The 25521-nt window shown below is 42.2% G+C and overlaps 2 protein-coding genes across 2 annotated transcripts; one reads left to right on the forward strand and one right to left on the reverse strand.

Annotated features, from left to right (window-relative positions):
* Positions 1 to 998: 998 nt before the first annotated feature.
* On the forward strand, positions 999 to 10042 carry LOC124671219 (alpha-N-acetylglucosaminidase-like). Its single transcript, XM_047207626.1, has 19 exons — positions 999 to 1223; positions 1781 to 1857; positions 2451 to 2662; positions 3294 to 3415; positions 3953 to 4038; positions 4601 to 4695; positions 4779 to 4860; positions 5460 to 5566; positions 5989 to 6019; positions 6107 to 6224; positions 6463 to 6510; positions 7139 to 7248; positions 7336 to 7438; positions 7532 to 7630; positions 7955 to 8065; positions 8369 to 8598; positions 9090 to 9327; positions 9579 to 9657; positions 9727 to 10042. Exons 1-19 carry the CDS (start codon positions 999 to 1001, stop codon positions 10008 to 10010), a joined length of 2457 nt encoding a protein of 818 aa, XP_047063582.1. The 3' UTR covers positions 10011 to 10042.
* A 369-nt stretch (positions 10043 to 10411) lies between these two features.
* Positions 10412 to 13273, reverse strand: LOC124677723 (D-3-phosphoglycerate dehydrogenase 1, chloroplastic-like). The gene is made up of 5 exons (XM_047213684.1): positions 12700 to 13273; positions 11801 to 12177; positions 11580 to 11690; positions 11394 to 11489; positions 10412 to 11315 (listed from the first exon to the last, which is right to left on the reverse strand). The coding sequence occupies exons 1-5, from the start codon at positions 13271 to 13273 to the stop codon at positions 10644 to 10646; spliced, it is 1830 nt and encodes a 609-aa protein (XP_047069640.1). The 3' UTR covers positions 10412 to 10643.
* Between the last annotated feature and the right edge of the window lie 12248 nt (positions 13274 to 25521).

A 25521-nucleotide genomic window follows, 5' to 3' on the forward strand; every position in this document is an offset into this window, starting at 1 on the left:
GGCGAGGGTTTCCACCAAGCACGGAAGTTGTCGATCGCCCGATCAGCACGGGCAGAATCCTGTATCGATCAGCCGTTTCCGAGTCGTGAACTCGTGATGTCCCTGTGCTGTACGCCCTGTACTGATGCCTACCAGGCCCAACAATCACAAGGCCCAACACGGGAGGACTGAGCTTTTCACGTGACGGGTCGTTTGTTTCCGACTCCTATCGATGCAGTCATGCAGACAAGCCTGAACAGATATACAGAACCTGAACCTAACCTAACGCAGTAACACATATATATATCTAGTATTAACGCAAAACTTTAGGTATGGCGGCCGCCAAACCTCGCCATATTGCTAGCTCCGCCTCTGCTTCACGGAGTGGTGGTCGGTCCTGGTGGTGCGGACCGCCCCTCGCCAGCTGCGCAAGGGCACTTCGTCGGTGATCATGCTTACTGCATGGTGGATATGGAAACATCAGAACGCGGCAGTCTTCGATAACGCACGGCCTTCGGTGACATCCCTATTCAACGACATTGTGGTTGAGGCGCGGCAATGGGCGAACGCGGATGCCTGGGACGTGCGCCTTTTGCTACCCTAGATTAGTTTTTTTTTTCTCGGCTCGAGTTGTACGGCGTGGTGTTCATCCGTCTTCAGACTTGTACATATAACCTTCTTTTTCTATCAATGCATTTGCGTTTTGGCGAAAAAAGCTTCCATGAGAGTTTCCGGTAATAAAAAAGAAAACATAATTTGACTGACGTCCCGAGCTTATTGTTCGTCGTCATCCGCGCGCGGCCTGCCGCTCCTGTCGTCTTCGCTCGCCACCTCTCCATTGCCGCCCGCAACTCGCCGTCGCCGGAATCTGCCGCCCCTTTCGCTTTCGCCTCCCATTTCCTAATCCCCCAACCACCTCCTCCCTCCGTCCTTCCTAATGCCGTCGCCACTCCCACCCGCCTCTCCTCCCCACTTCGCCTCCTCCCCCTTCCCACCCCGCCCCCGCCCTCGCCGGCGCGATGCTGTCTTCCAATCCCCGCTTCCTCCTGCTCGTCGTCGCCATCGCTTGTGCCGCGTCGGGGGTCAGCTGCTCGGGCCGGCGGTTCGCGCACCTCCACCGCGTCCGCGAGCTCCAGCACAGCGAGCGCCGGCCTCCCGCCGAGCAGGTGGACGCGGCCGTCGGGCTCCTCGCGCGCCTCCTCCCCTCCCACTCCGCCAGCTTCGAGTTCGGGGTCATCCCCACGGTACGCGTGCTAGCGATTTCTGAACACTCTAGGGTTTTAGCGATTGCTGGAATTGGGGTAGCCGAGAGATTAAGCGTGCGAGCAATTCGCTCGGTTCAGAAACAAATTCGAAGTGTGCCGCGCGATCAGGGACTATCTGATTGGTGTAGGGTGTCCCTTTGATTACGAGAAACCTACTTCGTCGTTATGCAAATAAGTGTTCTTCCATCTTTTATATACTCAAACTCAAATTTGACCAACTTCATATCATATGGAAAAGTAACAACATTTATCGAAAGGTAACAACTTCACTAGATCCATCTTGAAAAGTAGTAGTTCCATAATATACCAATTCGAAGTCATATATGTTACTACTCTTTTCTATAAAGTTGGTCAAATTCAAAAAAAAAAAGTTTGACTTAGGACAAAACTTAGAGCTACAATTATTCGTGGACGGATGGAGTAAACCATTTTTTCTAGTAGTAAATTTTGCAGTTGGTATTTAGTGATTTCAAGTACTCTCTAGCATCTGTCGACAAGGAGTCACAGCCTCTTCCTTTGCATTAATACTCTAACAGGAGCAATGTGGCGGAAAGGCATGCTTCATCATCAACAACCATCCATCGTTTGATGGAGAAGGAACTCCAGAAATATTGTACGTTTCTTCCTTGTGTATTGTTCATTGTGAACTAGGTGAAAATTTTCCGGCAATAGTAGGATGTTACCTTTAGCCTAATTAGCCTTTTCATATAAAGGGCATTGTGCATATACTTTTATCCAAATGTTGTATCTTGCCAAAGTTACATGTTAGCTGATCCACTTGTGGTTGACCTAAGCATGCCTCCTACTCTGCAAACAACGAATTTCACAAACCCTGTTATTTAGTTCCCTGAAAGTTACATTTACTCCGCATGAATATATGGGGCGTTGCTAATAGATATGGAATTCATTGAACAAAACCTTCCAGTATTTAAATGTGTTTAGTTATCAGCACTGTCATGATTTTTGGATGAAAATTATATTATATATGTCTGTACTGATGTTACTTTTACATATATTTTTGGACACAACAAGTCCTGCTAAAATTATGTACCGGTCCTACTTGCTTATGTGAGTGCTAGTGTACAGTTTAAAATATCAGTCCTCTATATTAAGTGTTACTTAGACATGGTGCAACATTTCTATTTGGCCTTCTTGGTAGTAAAATCAGACGAAAGTCATCTACATTTGTTCTTGTCTTTTCATCAGGATACTTGGAGTAAGCGGGGTAGAAATTTCTGCTGGTCTTCATTGGTATCTGAAGCACTATTGTGCGGCACATATATCATGGGCTAAAACTGGTGGTGCACAATTATCATCTGTGCCATATCCTGGCTCACTACCTCATGTTCCTGCTGGTGGGGTTTTGATTCGAAGACCTGTTGACTGGAACTACTACCAGAATGCAGTTACTTCCAGCTGTAAGCTGATTTCTTATTTCGTGTACAACTGCGATACTTCCTCATCTGCCGTCCACTAAGAAGTTTTCTAGTTACAAGCATTAGAACACTTATGGAATTATATTTTCGAAGCTGTGTAACCGATAGAGCTTTTTGAACCCCATGACGTGGTATCCTGCTAATGCATGTCTTAGTGTCTTACTGCTACGTTAACAGAGATATACGATGGATATGCTCAGCTTCTATTATATGTCGTATTATTTCCCTCTCTGTCATATACTATGGACGTTTTCAGGTGCTCTGTGAATATTTTGGCAATGATAGTGATGCCATTCTTTCTCCCAAGAGCTCATTCTGGCATTTACTTTTTGTATACTTGTATACCTGTGTTTTGCTCAAGTTCTACCAGATTTTCCCTGCAAAAAAAAAACACTTACTAGATTTCATTACCTCTTTTTTGTTTTTGTTTTTTACTTTTGAGTTCTTGTTGGTACTGGCTGGCATCATTTTTGGGTGACCGTGATGTTGAGCTTTTGGTTGTTGAATCTGGTCATGTTATATACCTTTTCCATGCTGACTTAAAACAATGTATCTTAGTTATTTATTTTGTATTTGTAATGATTTGTTTAAAGATTGTTTTCTTGCTTTGAAGATTCTTTTGCTTGGTATGATTGGGAGCGTTGGGAGAAGGAGATTGACTGGATGGCTCTTCAAGGAGTCAATTTGCCTCTAGCTTTCAATGGGCAAGAGGCTATATGGCAGAAGGTTTTTCAGGTTTGTGTGCGTTTATTTTTTTTAAACATGCTGTTTACTTAACAATTTGAACTACGCATCTTGCTTTTTCTTAAATATTAAATCATATCAAAGAACAGCTCATAATCTTAGTAGAAATATAAGCTGATGGTTGATGTAGAACAGCAAATGCTAGCATGAATACTAATCAAGAGGTAGACTATTGAAACAAGTAAGGTAAGAGAGCATAGAAGTGCCTCAACGCATTTCCATGTATAGAGCCATGTTGCAATTTTCGCATAGATGATTTAGGCCAGGTTCATGATTTTTAACATTGTCTTTTTGTGAAGTGCGGAGGAGCTCTGGGATCCCTGATAGAATAAATGTTTTTTTATTGGAACTGATAGATTAAATGCTCTATGTTGGTACTCTGTTGTTTAAAACAAAAGTTGACTGATTTTGTAAAATACCGATGTGGCAATAATGTCCTGTGTCCATTGTAATTCTGTTAACTCACACTTTATTATGGTAAATGGTTTGCTTGTAATTTAAATTTCATCTTCCCCTACACATTTGCAGAGGTACAACATTAGTAAATCTGATCTGGATGATTTCTTTGGTGGGCCTGCCTTTCTTTCGTGGTCTCGGATGGCCAATATGCATGGGTAAGTTAAGTGGTGCTTTATTTTTCCCTTGGACTTTCCATCTAATTCATTCTACATTACAATGCTCTTAGTTGATCAATGATCACATACTCTTTTTCTTAAGCAACCCATGCTGTTAGTTTTTTAATTATTTTAATCTTCAACTTAAGTCTGATCCCAAGTCTTCTGAAGCAAATTATGACTTTTGCTGTCTTAAGTTTCAATCAGAGATTGTTTCCTCTTTAGTACTTGCCACAAATGGATAAATGACAGATAATTTATGCAGTTTTTTCGTAATTCAAAGAACATATCGTGAATACATTATTTATTCAGGGTGGGTAGTCCACTAGCTGTAGTCAATGGAAGCGATATTCATTGGTCGTCGGGGTACTGACTCATAGACTAATCGTGACAGGACTCATATTGTAACCCCTTCTTTTGTAAGACTAGCTATCTAGACAAGATATTGTGTCTGATAGCATGATATACATTGGTGGTCTGCTCTCAGCTCATCTTTTAACACCTTCTTTTGTGAGACTAGAGATCTAGACAAGATATTGTGTCTGATAGCATGATTTTTCAGATGGGGTGGGCCTCTTCCTCAGACTTGGCTTGATGATCAATTAACCCTTCAGAAGAAAATCCTTTCTAGGATGTATGCTTTTGGCATGTCCCCAGGTGACGTTATACCACAGTTTTACTATTTCTGAGTTTATTTATTTTACATTTACACTTATTTAGTCTATACACCTCTCTTGCAGTCCTTCCAGCCTTTTCTGGTAACATCCCTGCTGCGCTGAAATCAAAATTTCCCTCAGCTAGAGTCACCCACCTTGGAGACTGGTAAGAATAATATTCTAAACAAAACCTGCTGAATGTTGTTGCCTGATGAAATACTTAAATATAACATATTGAGCCATGTTGCAGCTCTGGATACTGCTTAATTTCTGGCAACTTTATATATTCATGTTCTTCACGACCATTGTCTTTCCATGATGTTGTCACAATGAACCTTATATCTTCTATTCAGTTTTCTGAATGTCTCGGCACCTCTGAGACTCTGAGTGTTTTGGCCCTTAGGCTGTCCACTGAACCAATCTTGAATCAGTCGACACATTGTAGTTTTTCATGTCACTAGTGATCACTTACGATTCATAGCAAGCTTCTGCTCTTGTGCTCCTATAGTCTTATGTCTTGCACTCTTGCTCACATTGGGTGTTTCTTCACATTAATATTATTAAAAATCGTCTGTAAAAAAAGTTATTCACAGTCAAAATTGGATACTCTTGCTCACCTATTGTCAAGAACTTTCTTTGCAAATCAAGTAATCAACTAATGTAAAGTAAATTATCAGATATTCTGCAGATCTTTCTGTTGATATAATTCTTTATAGTTTATATTTAAGCTATTTCACTTATTTTATTCTCTTCTGTGATGTTAAGGTTTACAGTTGACAGCAACCCACGGTGGTGTTGCACATATCTTCTTGATGCATCTGATCCCTTATTTGTAGAAATTGGAAAGTCATTTATAGAAGAACAAATCAAAGGTAGGATGTCTTACTCAAAACTGAACTCCAATATTATGATTCATGGTATTTTGATACAGACCTACCCCATATAGTCTTTGAGGATTAGTATCATGATTGTAAAAACTGAGTGATAAAGTGATAAATCTAAGTTCCTTAATCTCGCTCCCTCCCCTGTGGTTGTATTTGTAAGTTGCTTAAGAATACCAGCAGATCATCCATGTATATTGGACGTGTAAAATTGTCAATTTTATCATGAAAGTAGAAGAGGACCTATTGTTGGGCCTTTTACATAGTTTATACTTTATATGTATGTTATTTCCAAAAGACTCTTACTTAGTTGCTAGTTTCTCCTTCTAAGTATTATTTACATCGTTTATCAGAATAAAAAATCAATCCTTAACAGTTAACACATCTGATGAGTTTTCATATTCTCTGCACAGAATATGGTAGGACAAGTCATGTATACAACTGGTATGTTCCCATCTATCATTCAAATAATTAGAAGTTCCCTTTGGATGAACTCAGTGCCTAATTTGGTGCTATCTTCTGTTCACCTAGTGATACTTTTGATGAGAATACCCCTCCATTGAGCGATCCAAACTATATATCTTCCTTGGGTGCTGCAACATTCAGGGGAATGGAAAGTGGTGATGATGAGGCTATTTGGTTAATGCAAGTGAGTTTCTGTTGAATTGTTTTTTTTTTCAACACTTGCACTGGATTGGTTTGTAAAATGCAGTTGCCAGGGTAGTAGGTTATGGATGCTTTTGTTGATACGCTTACTTTTTTCTTATAGTCCCTCACTCCCTCTTCAGATGCATAGTTCTCCCAATTGGCAATTTTATCTTGCTCTATGAAAACACACTTGAATATTCAAATATGAAACTCTCGCTAACACGTATTATTCTCTTCAGGGTTGGTTGTTTACTTATGATCCTTTCTGGGAACCCCCACAAATGAAGGTGCAATCTCATGAAAGCTTGATAATATGTTCAATAGTTTTATTAACCTTTTACTCGTTGTAGTAACTGATATGGCAACTTTGACACAGTATGAAATCTGTATTTAATGACATAAGTATTTTACATTATGATTTCTGTAAGTAGAACAGCCCCTCTAAAACTTAGGACTTTGGATGTGATATAGCTAAAATGTTACAAATGTATACTGCGACAATGTTGGGTGACCCCGTTTATTTGATACCGCACATGCCTTTTGTCTTCCACACACATATTATAACACAAATGAAAGGAAATTAAAAGTGATTTTATGTGTAAGGTCACCGGCTTGATACTATTCAGTTTATGATAATTAAGAAGTCAGTGTCTGCAGTGATATATTACTGTTGTTGGTAGAAAAGGGTGTTAAGGTTAGACATAGAAGTTTGAACCTGGAAGCACAGTTGAGAGCACAAACCATGTGTTTCTACTCATTAACTCTATCCATTATTTTCTGAAATCTTGCAAAGAAAATACGGCTACTGGGTACTCATCACCAAGTTGGCGTCTTTTTCTTTCTTTTCAGCGTGCAATGTTTCTATGTTATCAGATCTCTCTTTATTTTTTATAATATCGTTTTCTGTGTGGGTAGGCACTACTGCATTCTGTTCCAGTTGGCCGAATGATCGTTCTTGATCTGTATGCTGAAGTTAAACCAGTATGGATCAATTCTGATCAGTTCTATGGTGTCCCCTACATCTGGAAAGTCATCTATCCATTCTCGTCAAGGAACCATCTTGTTTCCTTTTTCTATTTGTGACAAGGGAATTGGTGATATCCTTTCTTCAGGTGCATGCTTCATAATTTTGCTGCGGATTTCGAAATGTATGGTGTCTTGGATGCTGTTGCTTCTGGGCCTATTGATGCTCGACTAAGTGAAAACTCCACAATGGTCTACATCATTAGCTTAATCAATTGTTACTGCTACTGAACTAGCAAATATTCCATCTTCTGAATATTTTACTTCAAACACCATTTGTTTTAGGTTGGAGTTGGCATGTCTATGGAAGGTATCGAGCAAAATCCTATTGTTTATGACCTAATGTCAGAAATGGCTTTTCATCACAGACAAGTGGATCTTCAGGTGAAATTTCATAAACCATTCAAGAAGAGCTTTATATGCAATAAATGTATTTGTCTTCTTTTTAACATGGTGGTTGCAATGCAAAACATCATTTGGTTTCTTAGATAGATTGCATATTTTGAGTCCAGTTTTTTCAATACGTTTTCTGTTTGATGTATGCTTCGAAATTAGCCAGTTCTTCAGATTAGCCTGTGGTGTGTTTACTACTTCACTTTGTAACAAATGTGGCGTGCTATTTGTTGTGCAGTAATCTAATTTTTGCCTTCAGAGGTACCTAATGGGTGTAATCACTTTCTAGCTTGATCAGATTTCCACTGTTTCCAGGTGTGGGTTGAGACATATCCAACAAGAAGATATGGGAAATCCGTTGTGGGGTTGCAAGATGCTTGGCGAATTTTGCACCGAACTCTATATAACTGTACAGACGGCAAAAATGTAAGTTATTATATGTGCCATATGTAGCCATTGTACCATCTATCCATTTTCATCCAGTGTAAGTATATACTAGGAATGGAAGATTGTGTGAAGTACAAAATTATACATTTCTGATAGCTATACTACTGTTAACAAACTGGACCCTTTGCATCCTTTTACACTGTTCCGTGTTGTACAGATGTTCTTGGCATTTTTTCTACCTTTTGCTAATACTAGTAAACATCATTTTACTTTTGTGATTTTGTAAAGCTTTGGCTGCATTTTCTACTGTTATTTTTCTCATAAATTTTGTTATTGTAACAGGACAAAAACCGGGATGTGATAGTGGCATTTCCAGATGTTGAACCTTTTGTTATTCAAACAAGCACTGCCAGTATTTCTTCTGCACTGTCATCAAAGAATTATGTAGTAAAGGATGCATCCAATGATGCATATGAACAACCACATATATGGTATGATACCAAGGCCGTTATACATGCCCTAGAGCTTTTCCTTCAATATGGAGATGAGGTATCTGACAGTAGCACCTTCAGGTGAGGACACAAGTGCTCATATTGCTGAATTTATGGCATAGGATAGTACTGTTTTGGATAGTGTTTGAGTATTATGATATTGCAGCCTAGTTTTATTTAATTATTATTATGAGAGTGCAAGATAAGTATGTCATTTCCAAGCTCGAAAAACTTTTGTCATCTTCCATGGGCTTTATGCCAAACTGCTAATGCTAACTACTCTGAATGGCTGTAGTTAAAAACCTCAAGAACTTTTTCCAACTCTATTTTCTTCTGGCGTTTCACAATCTTTGATGGTGTAGCATTTTTTACTCCTTTATAGAATTGCTTTTTCCTGAACTCTTGATATCAACTTATTGCTTTCTATTCAGCTTAACTAATTTGAATTGGCACTAAAACATGATCTGCTTGTGATTCTGAAATGCAATTTATTGCACAAAGCTATTTTTTCGGAATTGACGAGTCAATCTTACATGGATTTAAGTTAATTCAATCTTACATGGATTTAACAGGTATGACCTCGTGGATTTAACTCGTCAGGCTCTGGCCAAATATGCCAACCAAATATTTCTAAGGATCATCCAAGGCTACAAATCAAACAGCATAAGCCAAGTGACCACCCTGTGCGAGTTATTCCTAGATCTTGTTAATGATCTTGACATGCTGCTAGCCTCTCATGAGGGATTTCTGCTTGGGCCTTGGTTGGGAAGTGCCAAGGGCCTTGCACGAGACCAAGAACAAGAGATACAGGTAATACCTTTTTGTTCAACATTTTTAGTACTGGATGGTTTCATTCTTACCTGCTTGATGGTGACCGAGACAAAACGAGTTAAAATGGTAAACCCGTCCTGATCTAGATCATTATGAGCACTAGGCCACTAAGTATAAGCTTTGATCTTGTAATGCTGTGTTATCTTATTCGCATATACAAACCTTAACTTTTCAAAAGCTCATGTATTATTGCTCATTGCTGACACATTACTGCTTTCAAACGGGTGCAGTATGAATGGAATGCTAGAACACAAATTACAATGTGGTTTGACAACACCGAAACAAAAGCAAGTTTGCTACGTGATTACGGTGAGGCACATAACATCCATTCGCTTCTTACAGTTTCGCCGTATTTATTTATAACAAGTTCTGTTGCAGCAAACAAGTACTGGAGTGGCTTGCTGCAAGACTACTATGGACCAAGAGCTGCCATCTACTTCAAGTACCTGATATTGAGCCTGGAGAAGAACAAACCTTTTGCATTGGAAGAATGGAGGAGGGAGTGGATTAGGCTCACCAACAACTGGCAGAGCGATAGGAAGGTCTTCCCGACCACAGCCACTGGAGATGCCCTAAGCATCTCTAGGTCGCTGGTCATTAAGTACTTGAGCAATGCTGATTCACTTCAGACGGATGGCTCTTTCCGGATGTCCGCAAGCTAAGCTCTGTGTGAGAAGAATATGCAAAAAAAACTAGTTGGAGTACCCTTTAAAGACTAGCTTGTTCGGTTAGTAATATAATTGCAGGCTAAAACATACCGCTAGTTCCTGATTGTGCTTGGTTTGGCTGATCTGTAATCATAGAAGCTAGGGATAAATTACCATCCCTGTTGTAAGAGAGCTCAGTCCTATATTTCTGTTGAATGAATTTGGTTCTTGTAGAAATTGGAACAGATCGACAATCCTGATGTGCAGCAGTACAGGTGGCATGGCCTTTGCCCTTTGGGCACATTCATCAGACATTGCTAACCCTCGATCCTCAGTGCCACATGGCACCTAGCAGGCAGCAAACAACAGATCTAGAACAGCACAGGCATATACTATCATCACGTTCACATTAAGAATTAAGCAGAGAAGCATTGACACCAAACTATTATTAATAGCATCATGTTCAGCCAGAAGATGGATGGGCAGAAATGCTGAACCAAACCCAACAGAAGAGTACCACCAACAAAACATGCACGAAAGAAACCTTATTCCAACAACACGGACCTGTCCTCTAGAACCCTGATTAAACGCCTAGCTACATCAAAATTGCACAACCATGTTTGCAACTCCAAACATACACATACGCGCCTAGAGCTTGAGGAAGACAAACTCTTCGATTGCGGGGATTTCCCCAATCTTGGTCAGCGTGGCCTTGCTGGGCTCCTCATCAACACCAATCGCCATGACAGCACGCTTGCGAGGAGCGATCCTCCCAACGCTCATGAAGCTAACATTGACATTCTCCTCACCCAAGACGCTTCCAACTGAACCGATCATACCAGGCTGGTCGACCTGCCTGCAGAGGATCAGGCTGCCTTCCATGCTCACATCCACCTCGAATGCTCCCACCTTTGTTAGGTGAGGCACACCATCCTTCACCTTCCCCTCTACTGTGATCTCTCCAGACTCAGATATCGCACTGGGGAACTTGGATTCTACATGGGCTATCTGAACCTGAATGTAATCAAGAGGTGTCTCAGGTGAGCCATCCATCAAGATTCTCTCCTCGCTAATGCGAATGCCCCTCTGCTTTGCGGTGAAGTCAGCATTGACCAGGTTGACAAAGGCATCGGAGATTGGTTCAATCACACCCTTGGTGATCATTGCACGGAGAAGTCTCGTGTCAAGATCATCAGGTGCCCTTGCAGATGCATAGGTAACCTTCACAGACTTGATACCGCCACCACCAGCAACTAGCTGGACAGCGAGGCGCCCAAGTTTCTCAGCAAGCACAACGAAGGGTGCAAGCTCTGACAGCACCTGCATGAAACACAATGATATAAGATAGATTCAAGTGTCACAAGGAAAAATTTGGAGTCAACAAGAGATCAATAATACCTCAGCAGGAACCATTGGTGCATTGACAGCAGAAGCTGCAAGCTCGCCTTTCAAAGCTCCAGTGACAGCTTCAGCAATTTCAATGGCCACTCCTTCCTAAGGAATCCAAGATGTTCAGCATTTCGGGAGCTTGGATAATAGAAACTGGATGCAATCATGACAGTATTTCCGAACAATGCGGCATACCTGCGCTTCCACTGTGCTGGCACCAAGATGTGGTGTCACGGTAACATTCTCGTGCAGCACCAGCTTGCTGTCTGCTGCTGGAGGCTCTTTAGTGAACACATCAAGAGCAGCCTAGCATATAGATACAAAAATATAAGTACCACTTAGAAAAACAAAACTGCTAATAGTTGTTGTGAACATAGTAAAGGGCGAGATAGGAAAGGGAAGAGAACCAAACAGACCTGTGCGACTATTCCTGCATCAAGAGCCCTGACTAGAGCATCTTCATCAATCACACCACCACGTGCAACATTGATAATCCGAACACCCTTCTTCATCTTAGCAAAGGCTTCATCGTTGAGCATCTTGTCTGTTGCAGGGGTAAGGGGCATATGCAATGAGATGAAGTCAGCGGTTGTCATGGCCTCCTCCATGCTCACTAGCTCAACTCCAATTGCACGAGCACGGTCAGCAGAAGCATATGGATCATGGGCGATCACATGCATCCCTAGACCTTTAGCACGGCGTGCAACCTCTGAGCCGACCTTTCCAAACCCAAGGATGGCGAGAGTTTTGCCAACAAGGGATACACCTACGTACTTGTTGCGCGCCCATTTACCTGCACAAGAGTCAAGCCAGCAAATGAGTAGAAAGAAGACAATCAGTAGATAAACATGAGCGACAATTCATACAAAAAATTGTGTCTATTTGCCCAAATACAAAATGCAGACTAATAAGACTGGTGAGAAGATTGCTCCTACAACGTGTTACAACTTTGACAAGTTAAGTTGTAATTCAGAAGACTGAATGTAGTATCTGCTGTTTCTATTTGTGAATAGGACGGTCAAACTATTGTTTGAAAGGGAGGATACAGAAACAATTCTCAACAGTGACCCATTTGCACAAGTTCAGATCAGGATCTAGCCCGATGTATTCTTTTTAAATTAAACACACAAAGAAGGTATTAATTTATAATGGACAAGCATAACTAGCGTTATTTCTTCTGCAAGTATCCTTTAAAGAGTTTGGGCATCTAAGAAAATATAAGACTTATTAACAACAGACCAGACATGACCGCACGTCTGCACGAAACAGAGCAAGTCTTAGTGCAGGATTCAGATCGTAGGCAGTGTGTGCTCACCAGCCTTGAGCGACGCGTCGGCCTGTGCGATGTTCCTGGCCATGCCGCAGAGCAGCGCGATCCCGTGCTCGGCGGCCGCGACGGTGTTGGCGGTGGGCGCGTTGACGACGAGGCAGCCGTGCTCGGTGGCGGCGGCGAGATCGACGTTGTCGATCCCGACCCCCGCGCGGCCGACGACGCGGAGCCTGCCGGCGGAGGCCTCGAAGACGTCGCGGCCGACCTTGGTCCCGGAGCGCACGATGAGGGCGTCGCAGAGCGAGATCTTGGCGCGGAGCTCCTCGGGCGAGAGGCCGTAGGAGCAGTCGACGTTGGCGAACTCCCGCAGCAGCGCGAGCCCCGCGGCGCCGAGCTTCTCGGCGACGAGCACCGTGGGCTTGCCCTCGACGGCGACCGCGGCGGAGGCGGGCGGGGACGCGGTGGCGGCCGCGGCGGGGGCGGCGCAGATGCGGGTGGTGGTGCGGGCGCGGATGGGGAGGCGGAGCGCGGAGGGGGCGAGGGCGGCGGCGGCGCGGCGGTGGGTGGAGGCGGGGAGGAGGAGGCGGTGGTGGGTGGTGGTTGGGGAGGGCGCCGCCATGGTGGGGTTTGGGGTTTTGGGGGAGAGGGGAGGAGTGCTGTGGTGGTTTGGTGGAGTTGGTGTGCGCCGCTCTTGTGCTGCTTTATAGCGAGGTAGACGCACGAGAGAGTGGGGAATAGGTGCGGACACGGGAAGCCACCTACCTAGGTAGGTTGGAGAGGCAAAGTGGCAAACTGCATCTCCTCTCCTCTAGGCTCCGGGGTTGAACCGCAATTGCCAATGTACTGTATTTATATTTGCCAAAGGATATAATCTGTTTTTCAAGTTTTCAGAAACATATCATCTGCTACTTCTATACAGATCTTTAACTCCAATTTCGAGACCTTTAATTTGTAAACCCCTCATGAGCAACTTGCGCTATGCATTCTTTGGAGACAACTTCTGGAAGCAGTCTTTTGTCCCGTTTTATAAATAAAAACCAACCAAACCATATAAAGTAGGAGATCAAGTCTCAAGTCACAGGAGAGAAAACAAGGAACTACTGGGGCCACAGCACAAACATACCTAAGGTAAAACCAAAAGAAAATCAAGCGCGACGCCCCACAAAGGATGGGTAATTGGACGGAGAAGAAAGATGGCGTGCCACCTCCATCAGGTGTTGAAGCATGGCATTCAGTCGCTCCCCGGTCCCGTTTTTTACACAACGGATATCACTACTGCAGGGTCAGGAATTTGCAACCTTTTCAATGGCCATCTTATTGTGGATAGTCTATAGGGTCCAAGAAATGGCGGCAAACACTAGCCGAAAGAGTCGTCTCTTCTTTTCCGTGCTATTCGCCCGTTTCTCTAGGAACTTGCCGAGGACCTGGGCCTACAAGTCAGGACCAAAGCCTCATGGACAAAGTTCCATAGGAACCTGGACACGGGACAAGTGAACACTATGTGCGTTCTCGACTCAGAGATCCCATATAATGGACATAACCCGTTCCTAGGCCCATGTCGTTTAGCCACCTCAACCCCTAAAGGTAGGTGATCTCAAAGTAGCTGCCAAATGAAGATCTTGGTATTCATCAGGGGTAAAGAAGCTTTACATAACGGAGCTATCCAAGGTAGGATGGGCCCTCTAAATAGGGTACGGTATGTCAAGCTAACGGAGAAGGTCCGGCTGCGATCGAAGGGTTGGTGGGGGGCTTCTAGCTCGGTCGACGAACCGTAGTGGATACCACTGAACCGAGAAAACCGGTGTATACTATACATAGCTTGGATTGTAACTATCTTATTTTCGTTCACATTGCAAATGGTCATTAAGTTATATAATTTTGCATGGACAAGTCTCTGCTCAGCATATTTTTTTTAAATGCAATTTTCCTTCAATTTTAAAAACAGGATTCGAATGCACGAAGTCCTAAAAGTTGGCCTCACACACTAGAGTCGACACGAAAGCCAGTTTGCGGCGGCAACAAACTCAAAAAAAGGATTAGGGGTCTGTTTGGTAGCATGTGGACCTCTTTTTTTGCATGGGCTGGTACGAAAAACGGGCCGTTTGGTTTCCTAGACTCTCCCCGCGTTGTTGCACGAACCGGGCTTTAAAGCACCTCCGGGCCAGGCCCCGGAGGAATGCCCAAAATGGCCGTTGCTTCGGAGCCTGGCCCGTTGTCTTCAGATGGTTGCACGCATCGGGAAGGGAGATGGAAACGCCACGTCCCTTCAGGAACACGCGCCATAACTAGCCTCACCACCCCCTCTCCTTCCTCTCACTCGCCTCTTCACTCTCACCCCCCCCCCCAAACTGCCACATCACCGGGGCGGTTTCTCTACTGCCGATAAATCCGCCGCACCGTCGCAAGGAGGAGCAGCGGGACCGGAGGAGGAGACGACGGCGAGAACCACCGCGACCTTGGCCGCAACCTGCACCGAGTTCTTGACCTGCATCTCGAGTTCGGGAGCTACCTTGACCTCGTCCTGAACAATGGAGGTAAGCTCCTATTCTCTTATCTTCATCGTTGTTCTGCGACAACACACCGTGCTTCACCATTTGTTACAACATGCAGATTAGATCTGCTAGGTTTTGATACATCTCCAACGTATCTATAATTTCTTATGTTCCATGCTAGTTTTATGACAATACCTACATGTTTTGTTCACACTTTATGATGTTTTGACGCATTTTCCGGCACTAACCTATTAACAAGATGCTGAAGCGCCAGTTCCTGTTTTCTGCTGTTTTTGGTTTCAGAAATCCTACAAAGGAAATATTCTCGGAATTGGACGAAATCAATGCCCAGGATCTTATTTTTCCACAGAGCTTCCAGAAGACCGAAGAGCATACGAGGTGGGGCGACGAGGCGCCCAGACCACAGGGCCGTGCGGCCAGGGTGGGGCCCGCGCCGCCCTATGGTGTGGGGCCCTCGTGCCTCCACCGACTCTGCCCTTCCGCCTACTTAAACTCTCTGTCGCGAAAACCCTATTACCGAGAGCCACGATATGGAAAAAAGTTCCAGAGACGCCGCCGCCGCCAATCCCATCTCGGGGGATTCAGGAGATCGCCTCCGGCACCCTGCCGGAGAGGGGAATCATCAACGGAGGGCTCTACATCACCATGCCCGCCTCCGGATTGATGTGTGAGTAGTTCATCCTTGGACTATGGGTCCATAGCAGTAGCTAGATGGTTGTCTTCTCCTCTTGTGCTATCATGTTTAGATCTTGTGAGCTGCCTAACATGATCAAGATCATCTATTTGTAATACTACATGTTGTGTTTGGTGGGATCCGATGAATATGGAATACTATGTCAAGTTGATTATTGATCTATCATATATGTGTTGTTTATGTTCTTGCACGCTCTCCGTTGCTAGTAGAGGCTCTGGCCAAGTTGATACTTGTAACTCCAAGAGGGGGTATTTATGCTCGATAGTGGGTTCATGCCTCCATTGAATGCGGGACAAGTGACGAAAGTTCTAAGGTTGTGGATGTGCTCGTTGCCACTAGGGATAAAACATCAATGCTTTGTCTAAGGATATTTGTGTTGATTACATTACGCACCATACTTAATGCAATTGTCCGTTGTTTGCAACTTAATACTCGGAAGGGGTGCGGATGCTAACCCGAAGGTGGACTTTTTAGGCATAGATGCATGTTGGATGGCGGTCTATGTTCTTTGTCGTAATGCCCTGATTAAATCTCATAGTGATCATCATGATATGTATATGAATCTTTATTTGTTAATTGCCCACCTGTAATTTGTTCACCCAGCATGCTATTTATCTTATTGGAGAGACACCACTAGTGAACTGTGGACCCTGGTCCATTCTTTTACATCTGAAATACAATCTACTGCAATCATTGTTCTCTGTTGTTCTTCGCAAACAAACATCATTCTCCACACCATACGTTTAATCCTTTGTTTTCAGCAAGCCGGTGAGATTGACAACCTCACTCGTTAAGTTGGGGCAAAGTATCGTGATTGTGTTGTGCAGGTTCCACGTTGGCGCCGGAATCACTGGTGTTGCGCCGCACTACACTCCTCCACCAACAACCTTCACGTGGACTTCATCTCCTACTGGTTCGATAACCTTGGTTTCTTACTGAGGGAAAACTTGCTGCTGTACGCATCACACCTTCATCTTGGGGTTCCCAACGGACGTGTGCTTCATGCGTTATCAAGCTCTTTTTCTAGCGCCGTTGCCGGGGAGATAAGACACGCTGCAAGGGGAGTCTCTCACATCCAATCTCTTTACTTTGTTTATTGTCTTGCTTTACTTTATTTTATTTTCTGTCTTGTTTTGCTTTATATCAAAAACACACAAAAAATTAGTTGATTTACTTTACTTTATTTTCTGTCTTGCTTTCTCTATATCAAAAACACACAAAAATTAGTTACTTGCATTTACTTTATTTTGATATCATGACTAGTTCTGTAGCTGTTACTCTATCACCTGAGGAATCGATCTTTACTTTTAAACAAGGCGGTGAGGAGAGTTTTAAAGAATCTTGGTCTAGAATCTTTGATTCTTATAGTAAAACTGAACCTAAAATGCCTCTAAGTTTGCTTCTTAGTAACTTTTATTTTGGGCTTATTCTTCGCTATAGATATGCCTTGGATGCTGTAGTGGGAGGAGATTTCCTTCACTGTGATGGGGATCAACCTTTTAATGCCATAAAAAAAATGGTTACATCATCCAGCTCAGCTAATAATTTTGATTCATTTCTTGCTAGCATTCATAATAGATTAAACACTCTCGAAACAAATATATCTTGTTTAAAAGAAGGGTTCAACCAGATCCGCGAATATTATGATTATGTTCCATTAAGCTTTGAACCTTCAATGTGGGTGCCTACTATTAAATTTACCATTTGTGGTGAAATTTTTTATGCCCGCTGTGATATTATGTCTGAGTTTTGCCTTATGCCTAAAAGTATTCATGAATCTTTGGCACTTTGGGAACTTACTGAAGGAGGAGAAGAAATAACTCTTACTGTTAACTCTGTTATAATTCCTAAGGGAATAGCTGAAGGCGTGTTCACAACCTTTCTTGGAAGAACGGTATCCACTGATTATCTCGTTGTTGAATGTGTAGGGACAGGACAAATCACACTTGGAAGATCCTCGCTCGAAACTCGTGGGAGCAATTATAGATGTGGGGAAAGGCACTCTAAATTTTACCTCTACACCCGGATGCGGTCATATATTTCCTAAACTAAAGAGTAAGAAGGGTAGGCGCAAAGCCCCTGGTAAGAATGTTAATGCTTCTTCTCTAGATAATACTTGATTTGCACTTTCTGCGCCTAGATGAAAAGCGTTAAAGAAAAGCACTTCTTGGGAGATAACCCATGGTTTTATTTTTACTACTGTTTTGTTGAGTCTTGGAAGTTGTTAAACTGTAGCAACCTCTCCTTATCATGTTTTTGTGCCAAGTAAAGTCTCTATAGTAAGGTTGATACTAGATTTGGATTTCTACGCGGAAACAGATTTGCTGTCTGTCACGAATTCGCGTCCTTCTCTCTGTAGAAGAATCAAAAAAATCTGGCAATTTACGTGCGTGATCCTCAGATATGTAGGCAACTTTCATTAGTTTTGAGTTTTTCCATCTGAGCAAGTTAAGTGCCTCGGAAAAATTCGTCTTTACGGACTGTTCTATTTTGACAGATTCTGCCTTTTTATTTCGCATTGCCTCTTTTGCTATGTTGAATGGATTTCTTTGTTCCATTAACTTTTAGTAGCCTTGGGTAATGTCCAGAAGTGTTAAGAATGATTATGTCACCTCTGAACATGTGAATTTTTGATTATGCACTAACCCTCTAATGAGTTTGCTTAAAGTTTGGTGTGGAGGAAGTTTTCAAGGGTCAAGAGAAGAGGATGATACAATATGATCAAGAAGAGTGAAAAGTCTAAGCTTGGGGATGCCCCTGTGGTTCATACCTGCATATTTCAAGAAGACTCAAGCATCTAAGCTTGGGGATGCCCAAGGCATCCCCTTCTTCATCGACAACTTATCATGTCACTTCTAGTGAAACTATATTTTTATTCCGTCACATCTTATGTTCTTTACTTGGAGCGTCTGTTTATTTTTGTTTTTGTTTTGTTTGAATAAATTTGGATCCCACCATCCTTGTATTGGAGATATACACGCTCCGCTTTTTCATATTGAACACTTGTGTTCTTAGTTATGCTTTAATGTTCATGGCGAAGGCTGAAAACTGCTTCGTTGATTGCTATTTGGTTGGAATCAGAAAATGCTTCATATGGTCTTGAATAATTTGATACTTGGAAATTTTTTTGAGCTCTCATAGATCATGTTTAAGCTCTTGCATCATGTAGTTTAAATCTATTAGTGGAGAACTACCGTAGAGCTTGTTGAAATTTGGTTTGCATGATTGATCTCTCTAAGGTCTAGATATTTTCTGGTAAAAGTGTTTGAACAACAAGGAAGACAGTGTAGAGTCTTATAATGCTTGCAATATGTTCTTGTGTAAGTTTTGATGTACCTGTTCATACTTGTGTTTGCTTCAAACAACATTGCTAGCCAAAGCCTTGTACTGAGAGGAAATGCTTCTCGTGCATCCAAACACCTTGAGCTAAAACCCATGCCATTTGTGTCCACCATAACTACCTATATGTGGTATTTTTCTGCCATTCCAAAGTAAATTACTTGAGTGCTACCTTTAAAATTTCATTCCTTTGTCTTTGCAATACATAGCTCATGGGAAGATACCTTAAAAACTATTGTGGTGATGAATATGTTGCTATGTATCTTAGTTCTTATAAGTTTCTTGTTGAGCGGTAACCATGTTTCTGGGGACGCCATCAACTTTTTACACCTTTGTTGGATATCATGTGAGTTGCTATGCATGTTCGTCTTGTCTGAAGTAAGTGTGATTTATCATGATTAAATGGTTTGAGTATGCATATTGTTAGAGAAGAACATTGGGCCGCCAACCAAAGCCATGTATCATGGTGGAAGTTTTTCAGTTTGGACATTAATCCTCAATCTCTTATGAGAATATTATCTGTTGTTGAATGCTTAAGCATTAAAGAGGAGTCCATTATCTGTTTTCTATGTTGTCCTGGTATGGATGTCCTTAGTTGAGATCTATCAAAAATGAGAAATCAAATGCGATTTATCTCCTTGGACCTTTGTACAGCGGCATAGAGGTACCCATTTGTGACACTTGGTTGAAACATATGTTATGCAATGATAATCCATGTAAATCCAAGCTAATTAGGACAAGGTGCGGGCACTATTGGTATTCGATGCATGAGGCTTGCAACTTGTAGGAAGTTTTATGCATAACACATATGAATTATTACTACCGTTGACAAAATTGTTTCTATGTTTTCAAAATAAAAGCTCTAGCACAAAAATAGTAATCCATGCTTCCCTCTACGAAGGGCCTTTCTTTTACTGTTGAGTCAGTTTACCTACTTCTTTCTATCTTAGAAGCAAACACTTGTGTCAACTGTGTGCATTGATTCTTACATGTTTACTTATTGCACTTGTTATATTACTTTATGTTGACAATTATCCATGAGATATACATGTTACAAGTTGAAAGCAATTGCTGAAACTTAATCATCCTTAGTGTTGCTTCAAAACCTTCTACTTTGAATCTATTGCTTTATGAGTTAGCTCTTATGCAAGTCTTGTTGATACTTGTCTTGAAACTACTATTCACGAAAAGTTTTTGCTATATGATTCAGTTTTTTAGTCATTATCTCTTTGTTAGCAATATATTGCTTCGAATCACTCCATTCATCTCATATGCTTTACAATAATGTTGATCAAGATTATGTTGGTAGCATGTCACTTCAGAAATTATTGTTTTTATCGTTTACCTACTCGAGGGCGAGTAGGAACTAAGCTTGGGGATGCTTCATACGTCTCCAACGTATCTATAATTTCTTATGTTCCATGCTAGTTTTATGACAATACCTACATGTTGTGTTCACACTTTATGATGTTTTGACGCATTTTCCGGCACTAACCTATTAACAAGATGCCGAAGCGCCAGTTCCTATTTTCTGCTGTTTTTGGTTTCAGAAATCCTACAAAGAAAATATTCTCGGAATTGGACGAAATCAACGCCCAGGGTCTTATTTTTCCACGGAGCTTCCAGAAGACCGAAGAGCATACGAGGTGGGGCGACGAGGCGCCCAGACCACAGGGCCGCGTGGCCAGGGTGGGGCCTGCGCCGCCCTATGGTGTAGGGCCCTCGTGCCTCCACCGACTCTGCCCTTCCGCCTACTTAAACTCTCCGTCGCGAAAACCCTATTACCGATAGCCACGATGCGGAAAAAGTTGCAGAGACGCCGCCGCCACCAATCCCATCTCGGGGGATTCAGGAGATCGCCTCCGGCACCCTGCCGGAGAGGGGAATCATCACCGGAGGGCTCTACATCACCATGCCCGCCTCCGGACTGATGCGTGAGTAGTTCATCCTTGGACTATGGGTCCATAGCAGTAGCTAGATGGTTGTCTTCTCCTCTTGTGCTATCATGTTTAGATCTTGTGAGCTGCCTAACATGATCAAGATCATCTATTTGTAATACTACATGTTGTGTTTGGTGGGATCCGATGAATATGGAATACTATGTCAAGTTGATTATTGATCTATCATATATGTGTTGTTTATGTTCTTGCATGCTCTCCGTTGCTAGTAGAGGCTCTGGCCAAGTTGATACTTGTAACTCCAAGAGGGGGTATTGATACGTCCAAAACGTATCTACTTTCCCGAACACTTTTGCTATTGTTTTGCCTCTAATTTGTGTATTTTGGATACAACTAACACGGACTAACACGTCTCGTTTTTGTGCAGAAATCCAACTTTCAGGAAAATCCTCGGAATTTATGCGAAAGGTCCTATTTTTCCAGAATATTGACGGAGCCAGAAGGGCAAGCCAGGTGGGGGCCCAAGGCCCCCACACACTAGGCCGGCGCGGCCCAGGAGGGGGGCGCGCCGCCTTCTTGTGTGGGCGCCTCGGCGGCCCCCCGACGCTCTCCTTTGGACTACATATGCCCTTCGACCTAAAAACGCCGGGGGGTTCGACCATATTTCCAGAGACCATCCAGTACGCCGCCGCCATCGCGAAACTCCGCCTCGGGACCAGAAACTCCGTTCTGGCACTCCGCCGGGACGGGGTATTGGAGGGGATCTTCACCGCCATCACCACCGATGCCTCTCCATCGACCAGCCATGTTTCCCCCATCCATGTGTGAGTAATTCCCCCGCTGTAGGCTGAAGGGGATGGTAGGGATTGGATGAGATTGATCATGTAATAGTCACAAGATTGTTAGGGCATGGTGCCTAGTATCCGTAGATGTTACTTTTATGATATTGTTGCAACTTGTTATGCTTAATGCTTTTCACTAGGGCCCGAGTGCCATGATCTCAGATCTGAACATGTTATTGTTTCATCATGATATGCGTTGTTTTATGATCTTACCTGCAAGTTATATACACACGTTGCTGTCCGGAACCCGAGGCCCCAAAGTGACAGAAATTGGAACAACCGGAGGGGAAGGCGGTGATGTGAGGATCACATGTGTTCACGGAGTGTTAATTTACTTTAACATTGTGTTGTGCAGGTACCACGTTGGCGCCGGAATCACTGGTGTTGCGCCGCACTACACTCCTCCACCAACAACCTTCACGTGGACTTCATCTCCTACTGGTTCGATAACCTTGGTTTCTTACTCGAGGGAAAACTTGCTGCTGTACGCATCACACCTTCATCTTGGGGTTCCCAACGGACGTGTGCTTCACGCGTTATCAAGCTCTTTTTCTAGCGCCGTTGCCGGGGAGATAAGACACGCTGCAAGGGGAGTCTCTCACATCCAATCTCTTTACTTTGTTTATTGTCTTGCTTTACTTTATTTTATTTCCTGTCTTGTTTTGCTTTATATCAAAAACACAAAAAATTAGTTGATTTACTTTACTTTATTTTCTGTCTTGCTTTCTCTATATCAAAAACACACAAAAATTAGTTACTTGCATTTACTTTATTTTGATATCATGACTAGTTCTGTAGCTGTTACTCTATCACCTGAGGAATCGATCTTTACTTTTAAACAAGGAGGTGAGGAGAGTTTTAAAGAAGCTTGGTCTAGAATCTTTGATTCTTATAGTAAAACTGAACCTAAAATGCCTCTAAGTTTGCTTCTTAGTAACTTTTATTTTGGGCTTATTCTTCGCTATAGATATGCCTTGGATGCTGTAGTGGGAGGAGATTTCCTTCACTGTGATGGGGATCAAGCTTTTAATGCCATAAAAAAATTGGTTACATCATCCAGCTCAGCTAATAATTTCGATTCATCTCTTGCTAGCATTCATAATATATTAAACACTCTCGAAACAAATATATCTTGTTTAAAAGAAGGGTACAACCAGATCCGCGAATATTATGATTATGTTCCATTAAGCTTTGAACCTTCAATGTGGGTGCCTACTATTAAAGTTACCATTTGTGGTGAAATTTTTTATGCCCGCTGTGATATTATGTCTGAGTTTTGCCTTATGCCTAAAAGTATTCATGAATCTTTGGCACTTTGGGAACTTACTGAAGGAGGAGAATAAATAACTCTTACTGATAACTCTGTTATAATTCCTAAGGGAATAGCTGAAGGCGTGTTCACAACCTTTCTTGGAAGAACGGTATCCATTGATTATCTCGTTGTTGAATGTGTAGGGACAGGACAAATCACACTTGGAAGATCCCTGCTGAAACTCGTGGGAGCAATTATAGATGTGGGGAAAGGCACTCTAAATTTTACCTCTACACCCGGATGCGGTCATATATTCCCTAAACTAAAGAGTAAGAAGGGTAGGCGCAAAGCCCCTGGTAAGAATGTTAATGCTTCTTCTCTAGATAATACTTGATTTGCACTTTCTGCGCCTAGATGAAAGGCGTTAAAGAAAAGCACTTCTTGGGAGATAACCCATGGTTTTATTTTTACTACTGTTTTGTTGAGTCTTGGAAGTTGTTACTACTGTAGCAACCTCTCCTTATCATGTTTTTTTGCCAAGTAAAGTCTCTATAGTAAGGTTGATACTAGATTTGGATTTCTGCGTGGAAACAGATTTGCTGTCTGTCACGAATTCGCGTCCTTCTCTCTGTAGAAGAATCAAAAAAATCTGGAACTTTACGTGCGTGATCCTCAGATATGTAGGAAACTTTCATTAGTTTTGAGTTTTTCCATCTGAGCAAGTTAAGTGCCTCGGAAAAATTCGTCTTTACGGACTGTTTTATTTTGACAGATTCTGCCTTTTTATTTCGCATTGCCTCTTTTGCTATGTTGAATGGATTTCTTTGTTCCATTAACTTTCAGTAGCCTTGGGTAATGTCCAGAAGTGTTAAGAATGATTATGTCACCTCTGAACATGTGATTTTTTGATTATGCACTAACCCTCTAATGAGTTGGCTTAAAGTTTGGTGTGGAGGAAGTTTTCAAGGGTCAAGAGAAGAGGATGATACAATATGATCAAGAAGAGTGAAAAGTCTAAGCTTGGGGATGCCCCCGTGGTTCATCCCTGCATATTTCAAGAAGACTCAAGCATCTAAGCTTGGGGATGCCCAAGGCATCCCCTTCTTCATCGACAACTTATCAGGTCACTTCTAGTGAAACTATATTTTTATTCCGTCACATCTTATGTTCTTTACTTGGAGCGTCTGTTTATTTTTGTTTTTGTTTTGTTTGAATAAATTTGGATCCCACCATCCTTGTATTGGAGATATACACGCTCCGCTTTTTCATATTGAACACTTGTGTTCTTAGTTATGCTTTAATGTTCATGGCGAAGGCTGAAAACTGCTTCGTTGATTGCTATTTGGTTGGAATCAGAAAATGCTTCATATGGTCTTGAATAATTTGATACTTGACAATTGTTTTGAGCTCTCATAGATCATGTTTAAGCTCTTGCATCATGTAGTTTAAATCTATTAGTGGAGAACTACCGTAGAGCTTGTTGAAATTTGGTTTGCATGATTGATCTCTCTAAGGTCTAGATATTTTCCGGTAAAAGTGTTTGAACAACAAGGAAGACAAGTGTAGAGTCTTATAATGCTTGCAATATGTTCTTGTGTAAGTTTTGCTGTACCTGTTCATACTTGTGTTTGCTTCAAACAACCTTGCTAGCCAAAGCCTTGTACTGAGAGGAAATGCTTCTCGTGCATCCAAACACCTTGAGCTAAAACCCATGCCATTTGTGTCCACCATAACTACCTATATGTGGTATTTTTCTGCCATTCCAAAGTAAATTACTTGAGTGCTACCTTTAAAATTTCGTTCCTTTGTCTTTGCAATACATAGCTCATGGGAAGATAGCTTAAAAACTATTGTGGTGATGAATATGTTGCTATGTATCTTAGTTCTTATAAGTTGCTTGTTGAGTGGTAACCATGTTTCTGGGGACGCCATCAACTTTTTACACCTTTGTTGAATATCATGTGAGTTGCTATGCATGTTCATCTTGTCTGAAGTAAGTGTGATTTATCATGATTAAATGGTTTGAGTATGCATATTGTTAGAGTAGAACATTGGGCCGCCAACCAAAGCCATGTATCATGGTGGAAGTTTTCAGTTTGGACATTAATCCTCAATCTCTTATGAGAATATTATCTGTTGTTGAATGCTTAAGCATTAAAGAGGCGTCCATTATCTGTTTTCTATGTTGTCCCGGTATGGATGTCCTTAGTTGAGATCTATCAAAAATGAGAAATCAAATGCGATTTATCTCCTTGGACCTTTGTACAGCGGCATAGAGGTACCCCTTTATGACACTTGGTTGAAACATATGTTATGCAATGATAATCCA

The sequence above is a fragment of the Lolium rigidum genome, chromosome 7 (assembly GCF_022539505.1).
Source record: "Lolium rigidum isolate FL_2022 chromosome 7, APGP_CSIRO_Lrig_0.1, whole genome shotgun sequence".
Classification (NCBI taxonomy): domain Eukaryota; kingdom Viridiplantae; phylum Streptophyta; class Magnoliopsida; order Poales; family Poaceae; genus Lolium; species Lolium rigidum.